The sequence below is a fragment of the Haematobia irritans genome, chromosome 2, assembly GCF_050003625.1.
Source record: "Haematobia irritans isolate KBUSLIRL chromosome 2, ASM5000362v1, whole genome shotgun sequence".
Lineage (NCBI taxonomy): Eukaryota > Metazoa > Arthropoda > Insecta > Diptera > Muscidae > Haematobia > Haematobia irritans.
The window spans coordinates 37,283,834-37,307,090 of record NC_134398.1 but is presented as its reverse complement, the minus strand read 5'-3'; the positions used below and the strand labels follow the sequence as shown (position 1 = coordinate 37,307,090).

General features: G+C 29.9%; 1 protein-coding gene across 1 annotated transcript in view; it reads left to right on the top strand.

Moving 5' to 3' along the window:
• The window catches only part of Sema1a (semaphorin 1a), a 1,157,214-nt gene that overhangs the window by 738,818 nt on the left and 395,139 nt on the right, over positions 1-23,257 (top strand). Inside the window, 1 exon segment of the mRNA XM_075293762.1 lies at positions 1,308-1,404. Coding sequence (XP_075149877.1) covers positions 1,308-1,404 — 97 coding nt within the window.

Sequence of the window (23,257 nt, the reverse complement as noted above, 5' to 3'; positions counted from 1 at the left end):
GAGAGATTTGCGGCAGTCTATGGCCGTTTTCGAGTTAAGGAACACAGAGCCCACGGATTTTATTGCAGGTTGACTGTCTGAGTATATATTAATGCCAATATTTGTTGGAACATTACTTCTCAGCCAATTCAACACCTCTCTTATTGCAAAAATTCAGCCTGAAAAACACTACAGTGATTAGGTTATCTTTTCGCTATTCGAATTTCCAGATCTTTAGAATATACTCCGAACCCCACTTGTCCATTCAATTTGGAGCCATCAGTATAGAAATCTATATATCTTTTATTCCCCGGGGTCTGTGTACACCACGCCTCACTGTTGGGAATTAGAGTTTCAAACTTTTTGTCGAAAAGTGATTTTGCCAGGGTGTAATCCACTACGTTAGGCACATCTGGCATTACTTTGAGGACCATCCTAAAAGTATGCAATGTTTTCAATGAATAATGCGAAAAAATAACTTCAGCTTATAATAAAAACACCCAACCAATAAACATTACTAAATTTAAATAAACTAAGTGTATAAAGAACCCATTAATCTGTAAGCGTAATCAGCAAGACTGTAATTTCTTCATATTAAAAAAAAAAAAGTTGTCAACATCATAAACTCAACGCCCAGGATAAACGTGATTTAAGCTAATTACGATTAATTGTGTGTGTCCCTGCCGTTAAATGTTTTTGCAAGCGACCTAGGGTTTTATCCTCTGCATTATTTGAAAAAAGGATTTCCCCAATTACCTTATATTTTCTTCACTCTTTTTTGTTCTTGGGGTTTTTTGTTGTGCGTACAACTGAAATACAATACATGCTAATGTACTGTACTTTAGGTCTTGGACAACAGGCGCTTAAAATGATTTATAAACTTCATGGCATGATTTAAGTTTCTTTGGTATGACGGTGGAGTATACCTCCATGGAGGTTGACTTTTTTTTTTTTTTTTAAAGTTTACTAAGGGCTCCGCTAATAGCTACGGTGATTTGTGTTACCAAGACTTTTGTTTGATATCTCATCCTATTTGCATATGATATGTGCTGGGGGAGGGAAAAGTTAAATGGCAAGTAAAAAAGGGGTTTGAAATATACCTAATTAGCCCAGCTTTTTGTCCATTTATGTTAACTGCTATTCAAGCATCCTATCCTAACCTGCTATTCGGTTGCTTGGTAACATAGAAAATTTAATGCATTTTCTCCGTTCCGTCTTTGCAAACTCTTGGCAACGGCAAAGAAAACACTTTATGTTAATTGTGCTTTATTCTTTTCCTTGTTATAATCATTCTCATTTTGTTTTCTCTTCCTCTCCTCATTTTCTAGGTCCTGAAGATGTTTTACAATTTCTGGGAAATGAAAGTGTCGTGGATCATTTCAAACTGGTTACAAGAGATGGCGATTCTCTGCTGATAGGAGCCAGGTAAGTTGACATTGCTGTACACATACCGCTGTCGTTTTTTTTTTCTTTCTTTCTTGTATACAATTCTTTTATATTGTCATTCGTTTATGTTTCCTAGCATTTTTTTTGCAAGTGTGTTGTTCCAGTTTTCTTCATTTTCTTCTGGCATCCAATGATGCCATAGTAAATAGAGGAAATCATTTTAAAAGGTTGTCATCAAGCATTGCACACTTGTAGCGAATTTTTTTCTCTCTCTCTTGATGCTAAGTACCATGACTACCACATTTTCTTTTTTTTTTTTTAACAGAACTCTCAAAAGTCATTTCCTTTTCCTGAGATGTTACTGCAAGTGGCAATTGTAGCAGCACTGACCCCATAACGTATACAATCACTTGCTATGCATTTTTCTTTGGATCCTAAAAGTGTGCTTTACATTTTTTTGCCATACGCTTTTGTTTCGCTTCGTTTTTTATTTGAAGTGAAAACGATAAGTAGGAATATTTGTGTCATACAGTAATGGGAAGTTTTCATGGTTTGATGCGATTGTTAATTTACAGTGAACCCACTAATGATGGAGGAATTTTGCCAAAGTTAAATGCCATTTTAGAAAAATGTCCTCGAAAGGATTTACAATTTTCAGTGAATGTCCCCACATTTATAAGGTTGAGGAATGTCCTTGAAAGTACATATTTGAATTGCATGAATATACATCGATAAAAAGTTGGATCCTAAAAGTAGGCCTTATTCTTCTGATTGTTTTTATAACCTGCGCCACACTGTGGAACAGGGTATTATAAGTTAGTGCATATGTTTGCAACACCCAGAAGGAGACGAGATAGTCACATGGTGTCTTTGGCAATAATGCTCAGGGTGGGTCCCTGAGTCGATCTCGCCATGTCCGTCAAAATTTTCTATAGAAATAAATTTTTCACAAAATTTTCTGTAGAAATAAAATTTTCACAAAATTTTCTATAGAAATAACATTTTGACACAATTTTCTATAGAAATTACATTTTGACAAAATTTTCTATAGAAATAAAATTTTGACAAAATTTCCTATAGAAATAAAATTTTAAAAAATTTTCTATATAATAAAATTTTGACAAAATTTTCTATAGAAATAAAATTTTGACAAAATTTTCTAAAGAAACAAAATTTTCTATAGAAATAAAATTTTGACAAAATTTTCTATAGAAATAAAATTTTGACAAAATTTTCTATAGAAATAAAATTATGACAAAATTTGCTACACAAATAAAATTTTGAAATTTGAAGATTTTTAGTAAAATTGTCTTCAAATTTTGGTAGATTATTTCTGGGACGGGTGGTAACCGTGATACATTTTCCACTTACGATGAATATTTTCTTTATATCCTAAAAGTATACTTCATGTTTTCCATTTTGTTTTGTTTAATGCAAAAACTATAATTAAGCATTTATATAATTACAGAGCCACCGAGGTGCAATACAAAGGGTCATCCCAAGGTCAATCCTAGACTCGACCAAACACCAAACAAGTTTTTCTGCGGTGGATTATTCCCTCTCAGTAATGCTGGTGACACTTCTTTCTGAGTGTTTCAAAGCTTCTCTAAGTGGTTTCACCGCAATGTTGAACACCGTTCGAACTAGGCTATAAAAATGAGGTCCTTTTTCATTGAGCTAAACATAGAATCGGGCAGCGCTCAACGATAATAGAGAATTTCACCACTGTTGTATCACAATGGACTGAATAGTCTCAGTGAGCCAGAAATATCGGGCTGCCACTATACCCAAACTGACCTAAGCATGCCTCTGTCATTATTCATGGGAAATTTTTATTGTTTGAAGAAATTTAAATTTTTTTATGGGATCCTTTGTGATTGTTCCGAAAATTGTATTCCATGTTCGGAGAATGTTCTCGAAACGATATAACATTTTTAGCAATATTTTAACAAAAAATGGAAGATTGCCCACCAAAGTCCAAAATTTTTCGAACACACGTACACATTAGTGGATCTGAAATACATTAATTTTTAACAATTTATTATTTTTTTAAAGTGATATATTTTTCGTATATCTTTCGAAGGAAACTTTATTTTAGTTATTATATTTTGAAATGTAAGACACCCCATATAATGTTGTCGTGTAGTAGTCGAACGTATACAATATTTGTAATAAAAAAATAATTTCTTTTTAACATTATAATGACGTTCCCATACACGAAACCGAACTTTCACAAATAGAAAAATCCAACTTGATTCGAACATGAGTTGCTACTTCTCTTTCGAATAGGTTTTCGTATTTTGACAAAATTTTCTAGAGAAAAAAAATGTTGGCAAAATTTTCTATAGAAATAAAATTTTGACAAAATTTTCTATAGAAATAAAATTTGGCCAAAATTTTCTATAGAAATAAAATTTTGACATAATTTCTAAAGAAATAAAATTTTCACAAAATTTTCTATAGAAATAAAATTTTGACAAAATTTTCTATAGAAATAAAATTTTGACAAAATTTTCTAAAGAAATAAAATTTTGACAAAATTTTCTATAGAAATAAAATTTTGACAAAATTTTCTATAGAAATAAAATTTTGACAAAATTTTCTAAAGAAATAAAATTTTAACAAAATTTTCTAAAGAAATAAAATTTTGACAAAAGTTTCTAAAGAAATAAAATGTTCACACAATTTTCTATAGAAATAAAATTTTGACAAAATTTTCTATAGAAATAAAATTTTAACAAAAGTTTCTAAAGAAATAAAATTTTGACAAAATTTTCTATAGAAATAAAATTTTGACAAAATTTTCTAAAGAAATAAAATTTTAACAAAATTTTCTAAAGAAATAAAATTTTGACAAAATTTTCTATAGAAATAAAATTTTGACATAATTTCTAAAGAAATAAAAATTTCACAAAATTTTCTATAGAAATAAAATTTTGACAAAATTTTCTATAGAAATAAAATTTTGACAAAATTTTCTATAGAAATAAAATTTTGACAAAAGTTTATAAAGAATAAAATTTTGACAAAATTTTCTATAGAAATAAAATTTTGACAAAATTTTCTAAAGAAATAAAATTTTAACAAAATTTTCTAAAGAAATAAAATTTTGACAAAATTTTCTATAGAAATAAAATTTTGACAAAATTTTCTATAGAAATAAAATTTTGATAAAATTTTCTACAGAAATAAAATTTTGACAAAATTTTGTACAGAAATAAAATTTTAACAACATTTTCTATAGAAATAAAATTTTGACAAAACTTTCTATAGAAATAAAATGTTGACAAAATTTTCTATGGAAATAAAATGTTCTACAGAAATAAAATTTTGACAAAATTTTCTATAGAAATAAAATTTTGACAAGATTTTCTGTAGAAATAAAATTTTGACAAAATTTTCTATAGAAATAAAATTTTGACAAATTTTTTTATAGAAATAATAGTTTTGAAAACATTTTCTGTAGAAATACAATTTTGACACAATTTTCTATAGAAATAAAATTAAAAAAAAAATTATAGAAATAAAATTTTGACAAAATTTTCTATAGAAACAAAATTCTGACAAAATTTTCTATAGAAATAAAATTTTGACAAAATGTTCTATAGAAATAAAATTTTGACAAAATTTTCTATAGAAATAAAATTTTGACAAAATTTTCTATAGAAATAAAATGTTGACAAAATTTTCTATAGAAATAAAATTTTGACAAAATTTTCCATAAAATAAACAGTTGGCAAAATTTTCTATGGAAATAAAATTTTCTACAGAAATACAATTTTGACAAAATTTTCTATAGAAATAAAATTTTGACAAAATTTTCTATAGAAATAAAATTTTGACAAAATTTTCTATAGAAATAAAATTTTGACAAAATTTTTTATAGAACTAATAGTTTTGAAAACATTTTCTGTAGAAATAAAATTTTGACAAAATTTTCTATAGAAATAAAATTTTGACAAGATTTTCTGTAGAAATAAAATTTTGACAAAATTTTCTATAGAAATAAAATTTTGACAAAATTTTTTATAGAAATAATAGTTTTGAAAACATTTTCTGTAGAAATAAAATTTTGACACAATTTTCTATAGAAATAAAATTAAAAAAAAAAATTATAGAAATAAAATTTTGACAAAATTTTCTATAGAAACAAAATTCTGACAAAATTTTCTATAGAAATAAAATTTTGACAAAATGTTCTATAGAAATAAAATTTTGACAAAATTTTCTATAGAAATAAAATTTTGACAAAATTTTCTATAGAAATAAAATTTTGACAAAATTTTTTATGGAAATAAAAGTTTTGAAAACATTTTCTGTGGAAATAAAATTTTGACAAAATTTTCTATAGAAATAAAATTAATAAAAAATTATAGAAATAAAATTTTGACAAGATTTTCTGTAGAAATAAAATTTTGACAAAATTTTCTATAGAAATAAAATTTTGACAAAATTTTTCATAGAAATAATAGTTTTGAAAACATTTTCTGTAGATATAAAATTTTGACAAAATTCTCTATAGAAATAAAATTTTGACAAGATTTTCTGTAGAAATAAAATTTTGACAAAATTTTCTATAGAAATAAAATTTTGACAAAATTTTTTATAGAAATAATAGTTTTGAAAACATTTTCTGTAGAAATAAAATTAAAAAATAAATTATAGAAATAAAATTTTGACAAAATTTTCTATAGAAATAAAATTTTGACAAAATTTTCTGTAGAAATAAAATTTTGACAAAATCTTTTATTGAAATAATAGTTTTGAAAACATTTTCTGTAGAAATAAAATTTTGACAAAATTTTCTATAGAAATAAAATTAAAAAAAAAATTATAGAAATAAAATGTTGACAAAAGTTTCTATAGAAACAAAATTTTGATAAAATTTTCTATAGAAATAAAATTTTGACAAAATTTGCTAAAGAAATAATAGAAATAAAATTTTGACAAAATTTTTTATAGAAATAATAGTTTTGAAAACATTTTCTGTAGAAATAAAATTTTGACAAAATTTTCTATAGAAATAAAATTAAAAAAAAAATTATAGAAATAAAATTTTGACAAAATTTTCTATAGAAACAAAATTCTGACAAAATTTTCTATAGAAATAAAATTTTGACAAAATGTTCTATAGAAATAAAATTTTGACAAAATGTTCTATAGAAATAAAATTTTGACAAAATTTTCTATAGAAATAAAATTTTGACAAAATTTTCTATAGAAATAAAATTTAGACAAAATTTTCTATAGAAATAAAATTTTGACAAAATTTTCTATAGAAATAAAATTTTGAAAAAATTTTCTATACAAATAAAATTTTAACAAAATTTTTTATAGAAATAATAGTTTTGAAAACATTTTCTGTAGAAATAAAATTTTGACAAAATTTTCTGTAGAAATAAAATTAATAAAAAATTATAGAAATAAAATTTTGACAAGATTTTCTGTAGAAATAAAATTTTGACAAAATTTTCTATAGAAATAAAATTAAAAAAAAAAATTATAGAAATAAAATTTTGACAAAAGTTTCTATAGAAACAAAATTTTGACAAAATTTTCTATAGAAATAAAATTTTGACAAAATTTTCTAAAGAAATAATAGTTTTGAAAACATTTTCTGTAGAAATAAAATTTTGACAAATTTTTCTATAGAAATAAATTTAAAAAAAAAATTATAGAAATAAAATTTAGACAAAATTTTCTATAGAAATAAAATGTTGACAAAATTTTCTATAGATAAAATTTTGCCAAATTTTCTATAGAAATAACATTTTGACAAAATTTTCTATAGAAATAAAATACTGACATAATTTCTCAAAAGTGATGACCTTTCTTTAAGCTATTCCAGTAAGTAAGAATTGTTACAGTCCTGGCCCCAAAATGAATTTATCCACACTCCTATGATTCTAAATGTATGCTTTTGGTTTTAAATAGGGACATTTGTGTCATACAGTCATGGGAAGTTTTTATACTTTGATGAGATTTTTAATTTTTAGTGTTGTGGAAGGTCCTCAAAGTCACATCTTAGTCAATAATGGTGTTCTTGGTATATTTACAGTGAAAATGATAATTAGGAAAATTTGTGTCATCAACCATGGAAATGTTTTATGATTTGTGAATTGTTGTTTTAATTTTTAGATTTGTGAAATGTCCCCAAAGTTACAATAAGGAAATTTGTGTAACACAGTAAAGATAATTACAAATTACAAATGCGGTTTGTAATTTTTAGTGCTGTGGAATGTCCTCAAAGTCACATCTTAGTCAATAATAGAAGGTGTAAATCTGACCAGATAATTTATGTATTTTTCTGATATTGATTTAATTTAATTTTTTAATTATATCGAATTTGATTTAATTTTGGCTCCAAACTTTTTAATTCAAAAGTCTCAAGAGACATGACCTTTCTTTGACCTATTCCAGCATGTAAGAATTTTTAGAAAACTGGCCCCAAAATAAATTTATCCACATTCCTTTGATCCTAAATGTATACTTTAGTTTTAAATGGGGTAATTTTATGTAAAATAGCAATGCGAAGTTTTCATGTGTAGATGATGGTTGTAATTTTGATGGTTGTGGAATGTCCCCAAAGATACATACATTTTTGGAGAATGTCCTCGAAATGATAAATTTTGATGAAATAAATATACAGTGTAGCCTCTCAGAAGTGGACAGCCACGGTCGCATAAATTTTGTCCACAGTTACAAGGTAGCTACTTACGAGTCACGAAAGTTGACCACTTTTGATAGGTGTCTGATTTTCAGAGTATCCATATTTTGAGAGATTTCACGGTATATAAAGGGTGATTCTTTTGAGTTAGGATTTTCATGCATTAGTATTTGACAGATCGCGTGGGATTTCAGACATGGTGTCAAAGAGAAAGATGCTCAGTATGCTTTGACATTTCATCATGAATAGACTTACTAACGAGCAACGCTTGCAAATCATTGAATTTTATTACCAAAATCAGTGGCAGAAAATCCGCTTTTTTATCGACAAATTTTGTTCAGCGATGAGGCTCATTTCTGGTTGAATGGCTACGTAAATAAGCAAAATTGCCGCATTTGGAGTGAAGAGCAACCAGAAGCCGTTCAAGAACTGCCCATGCATCCCGAAAAATGCACTGTTTGGTGTGGTTTGTACGCTGGTGGAATCATTGGACCGTATTTTTTCAAAGATGCTGTTGAACGCAACGTTACGGTGAATGGCGATCGCTATCGTTCGATGCTAACAAACTTTTTGTTGCCAAAAATGGAAGAACTGAACTTGGTTGACATGTGGTTTCAACAAGATGGCGCTACATGCCACACAGCTCGCGATTCTATGGCCATTTTGAGGGAAAACTACGGAGAACAATTCATCTCAAGAAATGGACCGGTAAGTTGGCCACCAAGATCATGCGATTTGACGCCTTTAGACTATTTTTTGTGGGGCTACGTCAAGTCTAAAGTCTACAGAAATAAGCCAGCAACTATTCCAGCTTTGGAAGACAACATTTCCGAAGAAATTCGGGCTATTCCGGCCGAAATGCTCGAAAAAGTTGCCCAAAATTGGACTTTCCGAATGGACCACCTAAGACGCAGCCGCGGTCAACATTTAAATGAAATTATCTTCAAAAAGTAAATGTCATGGACCAATCTAACGTTTCAAATAAAGAACCGATGAGATTTTGCAAATTTTATGCGTTTTTTTTTAAAAAAAAGTTATCAAGCTCTTAACAAATCACCCTTTAGTTATATACATCATAAATTATGCCTATACATTATGAAATGACATCCATTTCCGACTTTTGCATAGAAAAAACACTTTATTGATTTTTTCTATAAATCTTCGTTCAAGCAATCTAATTTTCTTTAATTATTAATAATAAATTTATTATTATTTATTATTAAATATTATTTATTTACATTAGTTATATAAAATCAATTAGTTAAATTCCAAATAATTTAATTAATTTATATATTTTATAGAGTTCAATATTAATTATTTAGGACATGTCTGAGAAAATCCCACTGGTAAGATAATGATATTTTTCACTCTTCCCTCTTACGTCCTCTTTGTGAATCAATTTAACAAACAAACAAGAAAAATATCGAAAACTTTTCCCATCATTTTCTATTCGGTCTCCTCAAAATTCACCTTTGCCAAAGATAAGTTGTACTCATCCTCATGGAAAGATAGTTTTGCTGTCACTCTATCCTTGCAAATTTCTATGCAATGGTTGATATTTTTTTTGTTTGTTTCTCCATTCGCCTATATTTGAATATGAAGACCGGCACAAAAAAAAAAAAGAAAAAAGCAAAAATCTAAAACAAAAGAATTGTCAACAAAATCCCAGTAAATGAGTTCTTCATGAAAAGTGGGAAAATGCATAGTAAATTCCGTCGAGCACAGGGGGCCAGTTTGAGTACCTACTTCATGTAATCTAGTGTTTGGTATTGTTCTTAGAAATGGCAATTGCTTGTAGTTCTAATCAGTATACATATTTTCATCTATCTTCCTCCTTAGAAGTTTTCAAGAAATGTAGACGTTTCTGCATTTCTACTTTTCTGAAAAAAAAAAAATAATTTCTTTTTGTTTGTGTTTCATACTCCTTTTGTTGTTTGTCCGAGAATTTTCTTACCAAGTTTTTGTTTTTTTCTTTTGCTTTCAAAAATATAGTTGAGTTGATGTCATGTTGTTTCAGCAGTGATGTTTGCCTACCATTCTTCGAAATTATTCGTTGACACTTGCAACCGTCTAATTTTAGTTTTTAGCCAAGCAGTAGAAAAAAACATTGAGGAATGTTGTATTGATGGCCTTTTCGTTGAAGTTTTTATTTGTGTTCAGCGATCATTTACTAAAACAACAATAGATGCGCTTAATGTTATATTACACATATTCACATTATACGTTTTTCTAAATCCGACTGACGAAAATGTATGCGTGTTAGCTCTGGAATATTACTTCGAGGGTAGATTTAAAATTTCATCCCAAAAGAGAATTGGTACAAATGCTGCCTTTTTGAAGTTTTCTATAGAGCCCACCAATTCATATTTCCATTTCATCTGGCATTAAGAGAAATCGAGTAAATATCGCCTAATCTCAGCTTCCTAAAGACAACTTAGCTCTAGCCTTTCTCGCATCAACTCATCTTTCCTCTATTCCGATGGTTCTGATTAATACATTGGCTTCTGCGAATTGCAAAGTACGAAGGACATGCTAAAAAGGAAGGCCCATCGTTCGTTTTTCTGGTTCCTAAAGAAGCATTGGACCGTGCGGACGAATATCAAAATTTTCCATGTAATATCTAAGAAAATATATGAAGCATGCTCTTACAATTTTGAGGATGGTGTTTTCCTTCAGAGCGCAGATCGCTGAAATGTTTTTTTTTTTCATATAATAGATTTTGTTCTTTCATATAGAGATAGAAGAATTATACATTTCCAGGACTTCCTATCTATCACAACATCTTTTTTTTACCCGATTACGTACTATTAATTGACGTACGGTTACGTCAGAGTTATTCTACGTTACCTTCAAAATCTCACTCAAATAGTTTCTTTGTTTATCCGTTTGACGACAGTTTATTTCTATAGAAAATTTTGTCAAAATTTTATTTCTATAGAAAATTTTGTCAAAAATTTATTTCTATATAAAATTTTGTCAAAATTTTATTTCTATAGAAAATTTTGGCAAAATTTTATTTCTATAGAAAATTTTGGCAAAATTTTATTTCTATAGAAAATTTTGTCAAAATTTTATTTCTATAGAAAATTTTTTCAAAATGTTATTTCTATAGAATTTTTTTTTTAAATTATAGAAAATTTTGGCAAAATTTTATTTCTATCGAAAATTTTGTAAAATTTTATTTCTATAGAAAGTTTTGCCAAAATTTTATTTCTATAGAAAATTTTGTGCAAATTTTATTTCTATATAAAATTTTGTCACAATTTTATTTCTATAGAAAATTTTGTCAAAATTTTATTTCTATAGAAAATTTTATTATTATTATGTTTGGCCTACAATTAATATCAAATTCAAACCCACTCAAATGTGCTTCTCCTATCTTAGCTGGTCATGCTTCGACGGCTGGATAGCTGTCAATTTCCCCTATCCTCTGTCAAATTATCTACTCGGGTACAGACACGAGCGCCATCACCCTTTCATTTGGTACGACAGCATATCTATATAGGTCTCTTTAGTCCTTCAATTTTAATTTTATTTCATAATCAAGTCCCTGCTCGGGCGCCTTCGTTCTTCTACATACATATAGGCCTATCATGCTCATAAGATATTGTTCATGCTGCATTGACTGTATAATGATCGATTTCACTCATATTCAATTATCTTCTTACGTCCCTGCTCGGGCGCCAACAATTACTGGCATCGTTCTCACCAACTGTGGCTCAATATTTACTTTATGTTTAAGGTTCGCTTTTATACTTAACCCTGGCATATACTGATATGGTCTTGACCAAAAGACCCGCCTCGTACATACAGGCCCGTAAACCCTGTTTTTATGGTAACCATATATATTGTTGTCTTCTACCTGTGTTTGCCTCCAAAGATATTCTATGATACCTCCAATGTCGATTATGAATTCACTCAAAGAGTTTCTTAGCTACTGAAAATCCTATAAGGCTCCCATAAGATTAGCCATGCTGCATTGGCCACATAACGCTCGTTTTCCCTCAGTCCACTTGTTTACTCGTGTACCTGCTCGGGCGCCATCGTTCGTTTTTCATTTCATATTTATTTTTATGTCTAGCTATAGTTCCTTTAGGGCCCTCAAATTTAGTCGTGAGCCCTTTAATTAATATTATGTTCAAGCTCAGTACTCCAGTTTTTCCATTACAATCCCCGCTCCCTAGTAAAATTCCAACATTTGTGGGAGGTTTATTAAATTTTCAATTTATTTTGTGCTTTGCTTTTGTTCTATTTCCCAGAAAGATGACAAGTGAAATTTAATTTATTCTACATTTTGTTGGCTGGCAATATTGTGTTCTAATTTCTTTTGAATTTTGGGTTTTATGAGTGGGATTTGTGACCAGAAATGAAAGTTGAAATTAGTGGTAAAAGTTACCACAAAATGTCCGTATTTAAATAATACAATTGAAAGTCAGCAAAATAAAATAACTATTTCTGGGGGAAAAAAATAAATGAATAAACCAAATTTAGGTTAACTCGGAATGAGAAAGCAAATGGAATAGATGGAGAATAAAGAGTTGTTCTTTGATGTCCTACAAATCTCTAACTTTTCATTATTTAAATACGTCAAAAAGTTCTTAATATTTTCCTCTTCTGCTCCAAGTTTTATAATTTTTTTTCTGACCTTAATATAAATATATCAATTTAATAATATTGTCATTGTTTTCTTTTTAGAAAATTCTATAAAATTTATCAAGACACAAATAAATTTTTTGTTCAGAACAAAACAAAAAAATCCCAGAAATATTTAAATGACATCTAATGCAAATTGATAACGATTTGTTATGCATTCTTGGTATTCTTTGCTTGTTTTCTTTCTCCCCGATAAAGATATCGTTTTGCACATATATCATTGAGAATACATTAGTTTCGACTTCACTACACACATATATTCTCTTCTTCTTCTTTTCTTTTGTACAAATCAAATAGAAAAATATACATATTTCAAATACATTTGAGAAATATGTAAATTATTTTACCTATATTGAAGGGGAGAAACATTGTTCAACGGGAAAACGACTGTGAGAAATATGTGTTTGTGTTCTTTTCCCCACTCCATCCCCATCAATGATGTGTCTGTGTATGTATTTCTTCCCAAAAAAAAAAATAAGTATAAAAACAATAAAGCACAATGAATGAACATTTCATAAACGAATTTTCTACGAAATACATATAATTTTCTCCCCCTAAAGTATGCTTAACATATGTGTGAGCATATAAAGACTATTCAAATATATGCGGAATGCATTTTTAAAAATTCAGTTATTTTTGCGATAAACAAGAAGAGAAAAAATTGTATGAAAAGCATTTTGATTGCTGCCGAAATACATCAGAACGGGAAACGTTGCGTTGTTATATACATGGTTAAATATAATATATGTTTTAATTATGGGCATACTTTTAGGATGAAGGATATTTATATTAAAAACCTTGTATTAATATTCTAACTTACACTAAAATTAATTCAAATTAAATTTTATTTAAAAAAAGTAAGCAAAGTCTAAGGTCGGACGGGGCCGACTATATTATACCCTGCACCACTTTGTAGATCTAAATTTTCTCAAAATTTAAGTCGGCTAATGCACTAGGGTGGAACACAATGTTAGTAAAAAACAAGTAAGGAAAGTCTAAAGTCGGGCGGGGCCGACTATATTATACCCTGCACCACTTTGTAGATCTAAATGTTCAATACCATATCACATCCGTCAAATGTGTTGGGTGCTATATATAAAGGTTTGTCCCAAATACGTACATTGAAATATCACTCGGTCTGGACAGAATTTGATAGACTTCCACAAAATCTATAGACTCAAAATTTAAGTCGGCTAATGCACTAGGGTGGAACACAATGTTGGTAAAAAATATGGGAAACATTTAAATCTGAAGCAATTTTAAGGAAACTTAGCAAAAGTTTATTTATGATTTATCGCTCGATATATATGTATTAGGATTTTAGGAAAATTAGAGTCATTTTTACAACTTTTCGACTAAGCAGTGGCGATTTTACAAGGAAAATGTTGGTATTTTGACCATTTTTGTCGAAATCAGAAAAACATATATATGGGAGCTATATATAAATCTGAACCGATTTCAACCAAATTGGGCACGCATAGCTACAATGCTAATTCTACTCCCTGTGCAAAATTTCAACTAAATCGGAGTAAAAAATTGGCCTCTGTGGTCATATGAGTGGAAATCGTGCGAAAGCTATATATGGGAGATATATCTAAATCTGAACCGATTTCAACCAAATTTGGCACGCATAGCTACAATGCTAATTCTACGCCCTGTGCAAAATTTCAACTAAATCGGAGCAAAAAAATTGGCCTCTGTGGTCATATGAGTGTTAATCGGGCGAAAGCTATATATGGGAGCTATATCTAAATCTGATCCGATTTCAATAAAATTTGGCACACTTGACTACACTACTAATTGTACTCCTAGTGCAACATTTCAACAAAATTGGGGTAAAACTCTGGCTTTTGGGACCGTATTAGTCCATATTGGGCGAAAGATATATATGGGAGCTATATCTAAATCTGAACCGATTTCAATCAAATTTTGCACACTCGACTATACTACCAATTGTATTTCTCGTGCAAAATTTAAAGCAAATCGGGATAAAACTCTGGCTTCTGGATCCATATAAGTACATATCGGGCGAAAGATATATATGGGAGCTATATCTAAATCTGAACCGATTTCTTCCAAAATCAATAGGGTTCTATTCTGACCCAAAACAGGAACATGTGCCAAATTTGAAGTCGATTAGACTTAAACTGCGACCTAGACTTTGATCACAAAAATGTGTTCACAGACAGACGAACGGACGGACATGGTTATAACGGACGGACGGTTGGACGGACGGACGGACAGACGGACATGGTTATATCGACTCAGGGAACCACCCCGAGCATTATTGCCAAAGACACCATGTGTCTATCTCGTCTCCTTCTGGGTGTTACAAACATATACACTAATTTGTAACACCCTGTTCCACAGTGTGGCGCAGGGTATAATGAAATGAATTGAAATGAAATTGAAATGAAATTAAATTGAAATGAAATTGAAATTGAACCTGAAATTGAAATGAAATGAAATAAAATGAAATTGAAATGAATTTGAAATGAAATTGAAATGAACTTGAAATGAACTTGAAAAGAAATTGAATTGAGATGAAATTGAAATGAAATTGAAATGAAATTGAAATGACATTGAAATAAAATTGAAATAAAATTGAAATGAAATTGAAATGAAATTGAAATTGAAATGAAATTGAAATGAAATTGAAATGAAATGAAATTGAAATGAAATTGAAATGAAACTGAAATGAAATTGAATTGAAATGAAATTGAATTGAAATGAAATTGAAATGAAATTGAAATGAAATTGAAATGAAATTGAAATGAAATTGAAATGAAATTGAAATGAAATTGAAATGAAATTGAAATGAAATTGAAATGAAATTGAAATGAAATTGAAATGAAATTGAAATGAAATTGAAATGAAATTGAAATGAAATTGAAATGAAATTGAAATGACATTGAAATAAAATTGAAATGAAATTGAAATGGAATTGAAATGAAATTGAAATGAAATTGAAATGAAATTGAAATGAAATTGAAATGAAATTGAAATGAAATTGAAATGAAATTGAAATGAAATTGAAATTGAAATTGAAATGAAATTGAAATGAAATTGAAATGAAATTGAAATGAAATTGAAATGAAATTGAAATGAAATTGAAATGAAATTGAAATGAAACTGAAATGAAATTGAAATGAAATTGAAATGAAATTGAAATGAAATTGAAATGAAATTGAAATGAAATTGAAATGAAATTGAAATGAAATTGAAATGAAATTGAAATGAAATTAAAATGAAATTGAAATGAAATTGAAATGAAATTGAAATGAAATTGAAATGAAATTGAAATGAAATTGAAATGAAATTGAAATGAAATTGAAATGAAATTGAAATTGAAATGAAATTGAAATGAAATTGAAATTGAAATGAAATTGAAATGAAATTGAAATGAAATTGAAATGAAATTGAAATGAAATGAAATTGAAATGAAATTGAAATGAAATTGGAATGAAATTGAAATGAATTGAAATGAAATGGAATGGAATTGAAATGAAATGGAATGGAATTGAATTGAAATGAAACTGAAATTGAAATTGAAATGGAATTGGAATTGAAAATGAAATCGAAATGAAATTGAAATGAAATTTAAATGAGCCACTGTAGTGCAATGGTTAGCATGCCCGCCTTGCACACACAAGGTCGTGGATTCGATTCCTCATTCAGCGGTGGATTATCCCATCTCAGTAATGCTAGTGACATTTCTGAGGGTTTCAAAGCTTCTCTAAGCGGTTTCGCTGCAATGTGGAACGCCGTTCGGACTCGGCTATAAAAAAGAGATTCCTTCATTGAGCTTAACTTGGAATCGGGAAGCACTCAGTGATACGAGAGAAGTTCAGAAATGTGGTAACACAATGGACTGAATAGTCTAAGTGAGCCGATACATCGGGCTGCCACCTAACATATTCCCTTCAAGAGCGATACAACGATTATAACGACCTTCCAATTTTTTGATACCATTTTGGTAGTACTCCTTCGGTTTTGCCTCAAACTAGGCCTCAGTTTCGGCGATCACCTCTTCATTACAGCCAAATTTTTTCCCTGCGAGCATCCTTTTGAGGTCTGAGAACAAGAAAAAGTCGCTGGAGAATACGTTGGGTGGGGAAGCAATTCGAAGCCCAATTCATGAATTTTTGCCATCGTTCTCAATGACTTGTGGCACGGTGCGTTGTCTCGGTGGAACAACACTTTTTTCTTCTTCATATGGGGCCGTTTTGTCGCGATTTCGACCTTCAAACGCTCCAATAATGCCATATAATAGTCACTGTTGATGGTTTTTCCCTTCTCAAAATAATCGATAAAAATTATTCCATGCGAATCCCAAAAAACAGAGGCCATTACTTTGCCAGCGGACTTTTGAGTCTTTTCCCGCTTCGGAGACGGTTCACCGGTCGCTGTCCACTCAGCCGACTGTCGATTGGACTCAGGAGTGTAGTGATGGAACCATGTTTCATCCATTGTCACATATCGACGGAAAAACTCGGGTGTATTACGAGTTAACAGCTGCAAACACCGCTCAGAATCATCAACACGTTGTTGTTTTTGGTCAAATGTAAGCTCGCGCGGCACCCATTTTGCACAGAGCTTCCGCATATCCAAATATTGATGAATGATATGACCAACACGTTTCTTTGATATCTTTAAGGCCTCTGCTATCTCGATCAACTTCATTTTACGGCCATTCAAAATCATTTTGTGGATTTTTTTATGTTTTCGTCGGTAACCCCCTCTTTCGGGCGTCCACTGCGTTCACTGTCCTCCGTGCTCATTTCACCACGCTTGAATTTTGCATACAAATCAATTATTGTTTATTTCCCTGGGGCAGAGTCCGGAAACTCATTATCAAGCCAAATTTTTGCTTCCACCGTATTTTTTCCCGTCAGAAAACGGTATTTTATCAAAACACGAAATTCCTTTTTTTCCATTTTTTTTCACAATAACAAAAGTTGCTTCACAAAAGACGCTCTATCTCACAAACTAATTGACTTACAGACGTCAAATTTTGACACGAATCAGGTTGGTACTATATAAAAATAATATGCATTTAATACTAGCGACGCCATCTATGTGTCAGACCGGACGGAGACTTATCAGCCAACCTAGTATATAGCCCCCATATAAAGCGACCCCCATATTTCAATTCTGACTCTATAATTACCGCACAAAAGATGATGTTAGGAAGTTTTAAGATGCCTTGCCATCGCCCGCAACCCAAGTAATTTAATTGTGGATGACCGTCTTTACAGGGTACATAACCGTCTTTACAGGGTACATAAGATTCGGCCTGGCCGAACTTACGGCCGTATATACTTGTTTTTTTTTTTTTTTTGTAATTTGGAAGAAATATATTTATAAATAACTAAGCCACCTCCCCCTACCCCCACTGCCAAAAATAGAAACCTAACTACGCCATTAATGGAGCATTCTTGTATTTTCGATTTAAATATTTCTTATCTCAAAGCGATACCTTTCAACAAAGAATAGTTCAATGTATTTGAGAGTATGCATGTACTTAAATACACTCTCCATACAGGATATCTTCAGTGATACACATACATTTAGACATATACTTTATTTAAGTATGTATGTATGTGTGCATATTGCTTCAAATGAAACTGTTATATAGTCACATGTGCATAACTAAAAATGTGGGGCGGGGGGTTAAAATGCAATTTCTTTTATCACTTGATGAGTGAGTGTGTGTTATGGACCTAAAACGAGTTGAATGCATGCATAATATATGGTAAAATGTAAGGATATCGAGAGTAAAATTTCCATATATAAGAGGGAGTAAAAGAATGCGATCCTCGATAGGTACAAGGGGATGTGTGTCTGTGTGTGTGTGTGTAGGTAAGCATACAATTTCGTTAACAAAATGATATTTCTCACCATAAATTTCATTTGGCCTGGTTTTTTTTTGAGCCCTTTTCCCTCCCGTGTGTTCTTCCCTTTTCTATTTTATACACAAAATTATGTCCTTTGCTACAGCATTCATAACAACAGCAAGGTAGATTGTGGCAAAATGCAATTTTTCCTATTTTTTTTATTGTTAATATAAAACTGGAAAAACTAATACAAAAAAAAATTACATAAATTATTTGTGCATCATTCCTTACCAGTTTATTCTATTGTCTAGGGAAAAAAGTGAAAATCCTTTGTCCATGGACAAAAAACACTAAATTTTTAAAGTTGTATTTTTCCTTTTTTTTGGAAAACAATTACAGGAACTTATATATGACATAAATACCATAGATTGTATATCCTTCCGGTATATCGTTATTGTACCATTACTTTTTCACTTGCATTCATGTATAAAATGATTATCTAAAGGATTCTACGGATATGTCATTTTATGCCCTGCATATATGTATATAGGACATAGTTTTTATTCTAAATAATGCAAAACACTCTTATTCAATCTAGGGGAAATAGTTTCAATCAATTCAATATGACTAAATTTAAATTTAAAAAGAACACAAAAACTATACCTGTTTTATATAGTACACACAAAAAAAAAATTTTTTTGATTCAATCACGAAATTAATTGATCCAATTAATTTTTAATTGAAATGTCTTCAATCACAGAAATGATAGTATCAATTAAAAAAATTAATTGAAGGTCAATTAAAAAGTTAATTGATCCAATTAAAAAATTATTTGATACTATTATTTTTGTGATTGATTTTTGTTTCAATTAAAAAATTTGTTGAATCAATTAAATTTTTAATTGAATATTTTTTAAAACTCAATTAAAATTTTAATTGGAAAAATTTTCGTGAAATTTTTTTGTGTGTAAGGAAAACTTTAATTCAGCCTGGCTGAATTACGTTTTCTATCGGAAAACTGCTTGAATTTGGTTTTATATAGGAAAATTTTAATTCAGGTTTTTTTATAACACAAATTAAATTCAGAATAAGGTTTTCTAAAGTAAATCTTTAATTCAGCCAGGCTGAATAAGGTTTTCTAAAGGAAAATTTTAATTCAGCTCGGTTGAATGAGATTTTTTTATAACACAAATTAAATTCAGTCTGACTGAATGAGGTTTTCTAAAAGAAAAATTTAATTCACCCTGGCTGAATTAGGTTTTCTAAAGGACAACTTTAATTCAGTCTGGCAGAATGAGGTTTTCTAAAGGAAACTTTAATTCAGCCTGGCTGAATCGGGTTATCTAACCGAAAACCTGGCTGAATAAGGTTTCTATAGTAAAACTTTAATTCTTCCTGGCTGAATGATGTTTTCTAAAGGAAAACTTTAAGTTAGCCTGGCTGAATGAGGTTTTCTAAAGGAAAACTTTAATTCAGCCTGGTTGAATGAGGTTTTCTAAAGGAAAACTTTAATTCAGCCTGGTTGAATGAGGTTTTCTAAAGGACAACTTTACTTCAGCCTGGTTGAAAGAGGTTTTCTAACCGAAAACCTTGCTGAATACGGATTGTATAGTAAAACTTTAATTCTGCCTGGCTGAATGAGGCTTTCTAAAGTAAAACTTTAATTCAGCCAGGCTGAATAATTTTTTTAAAAGTAAATCTTTAATTAAGACTGGCTGAATAAGGTTTTCTAAAGTAAATCTTTAATTCAGCCCGGTTGAACGAGGTTTTTTAAGGAAAATTTTAATTCAGCCTAGTTTAATGAGGTTTTCTAAAGGAAAACTTTAATTCAGTAAGGCCGAATAAGGTTTTCTAAAGGAAAGCTTTAATTCAACCAGGTTGAATTAAGATTTCTATAGGAAACCATTAACTACACTTTAATTAAATTGATTTGCTACGGGAAACCTTTAATTCAGCTGTGCTGTGTTATGTTTTCTTTAGGAAAACTTTAATTCAGTCCAGCTGAATTAGGTTTTCTATTGGAAAACTTTAATTCAGTCTAGCTGAATTAGATTTTCTATAGAAAAACTTAACATCAGCCTCGCTGAACTAGGTCTTCTATAGGAAAACTTAATTTCATCCTGGCTGAATTAGGTTTTCTATAGGAAAACTTTAATTCACTCTAGCTGAATTAGGTTTTCTATGGGAAAACTTTAACTCAGCCTAGCTGAATTAGGTTTTCTATGGGAAAACTTAATTTCAGCCGGGCTGAATAAGGTTTTCTATAGGAAAACTTTAATTCAGTCTGGCTGAATTACGTTTTCTATAGGAATACTTTAATTCACTCTAGCTGAATTAGGGTTTCTATGGGAAAACTTTAATTCAGTCTGGTTGAATTAGGTTTTCTATACGAAAGCTTTAATTCAGCCTGGCTGAATTGGGTTTTCGTTAGTAAAACTTTAATTCAGTCTAGCTGAATTAGATTTTCTGTAGAAAAACTTAACATCAGCTTGGCTGAATTAGGTTTTCTATAGGAAAGCTTAAATTCAGTCTGACTGAATTAGGTTTTCTACAGGAAAACTTTAATTCAGTCCAGCTGGATTAGGGTTTCATTAGGAACACTTACATTCAGTCCAGATGAATTAGGTTTTCTATTTGAAAACTTTTATTCAGCCTAGGTGTTCTATAAGAGAACTTTATTTCAGCCTGGATGAATTAGAGTTTCTACAGGAAACTTTTAATTCAGCCTAGCTGGATTAGGTTTTCTATAGAAATTTTTTATTCAGCCTAGCTGACGATGAGGTTTTTCTATACAAAAACTTTAATACAACCTGGCTGAAATTAAATTTAATTCAGCCTAGCTGACGATGAGGTTTTCTATACGAAAACTTTGATTCTTTAAGAAATCTTTAATACAACCTTGCTGAGTTATGTGTTCTAAGGGAAAACTCTAATTCCGTCTATCTGAATTGTGTATTGTTTAAGAAAACTTTTATCCGACCCCATGGTTAGCTAAATTAGGTTTTCTATAGGAAATCTTTAATTCAGTCTAGCTGAATTAGATTTTCTGTAGAAAAACTTAACATCAGCCTGGCTGAATTAGGTTTACTATAGGAAAGCTTTAATTCAGTCTGGCTGAATTAGGTTTTCTACAGGAAAACTTTAATTCAGTCCAGCTGGATTAGGGTTTCATTAGGAACACTTACATTCAGTCCAGCTGAATTAGGTTTTCTACGGGAAAACTTTTATTCAGCCTAGGTGTTCTATAAGAGAACTTTATTTCAGCCTGGATGAATTAGGGTTTCTACAGGAAACTTTTAATTCAGCCTAGCTGGATTAGGTTTTCTATAGAAATTTTTTATTCAGCCTAGCTGACGATGAGGTTTTTCTATACAAAAACTTTGATTCTTTAAGAAATCTTTAATACAACCTTGCTGAGTTATGTGTTCTAAGGGAAAACTCTAATTCCGTCTGGCTGAATTGTGTATTGTTTAAGAAAACTTTTTTTCGACCCCATGGTTAGCTAAATTAGGTTTTCTATAGGAAATCTTTAATTCAGTCTAGCTAAATTAGATTTTCTATAGAAAAACTTAACATCAGCCTGGCAGAACTAGGTTTTCTATGGGAAAACATTATATCAGCCTGGCTGAATTAGGTTTTCTATGGGAAAACATAACGTCGACATGGCTGAATTAGGTTTTCTATAGGAAAACTTGAAGCCAGCCTGGCCTAATTATATTTTCTTTAAGAAAACTTAATATTAGCATGGCTGTATTAATTTTTCTATAGGAAAACTTTAATTCACTCTAGCTGAATTAGGTTTTCTATGGGAAAACTTTACTTCAGTTTGGCTGAATTAGGTTTTCTATAGGTAAGCTTTAATTCAACCTGGCTGAATTGGGTTTTCGTTAGGAAAACTTTAATTTAGTCAGGCTCAATTACGTTTTCTATATGAAAACTTAACATAAGTATGGCTGCATTAGGTTTTCTATAGGAAAACTTTAATTCACTATAGCTGAATTAGGGTTTCTATGGCAAAACTTTAATTCAGCCTGGCTGAATTAGGTTCTCTATAGGAAAACTTTAATTTAGCCTGGTTGAATTAGGTTTTCTATAGGAAAACTTTAATTCAGTCTAGCTGAATTAGGTTTTCTATAGGAAAACTTTAGTTCAGTCTGGCTGAATTAGGTTTTCTATAGGAAAACTTTAATTCAGTCTGGCTGCATTAGGTTTTCTATGGGAAAACCTTAATTCAGTCTTGCTGAATTAAGTTTTCTATACGAAAACTTACAGCCAGCCTGGCCTAATTATGTTTTCTGTAGGGAAACTTTATTTCACTCTAGCTGAATTAGGTTTTCTATGGGAAAACTTTAATTCAGTCTGGCTGAATTAGATTTTCTATAGGAAAACATAAAGCCAGCCTGGCCTAATTATGTTTTTTTTAAGGAAACTTAACATTTTGAGGAAACTTAACTTTAATTCACTCTAGCTGAATTAGGTTTTCTATAGGAAAACTTTAATTCTCTCTAGCTGAATTTGGTTTTCTATGGGAAAACTTTAATTCAGTCTGGCCGAATTTGGTTTTCAGCAAGACAATGTTAATGCAACCTGGCTGAATTTTGTTTTATTGAGGATTTATTGTGTTTGAAATACGTTCTGTGAGGGGGGGTAATTTATAACTTGATGCATGGTTGTAAAATGTTTATAAATTTTCATTTGAATGGCAATTTCATATTATAAATTATCTCTCTTTAAA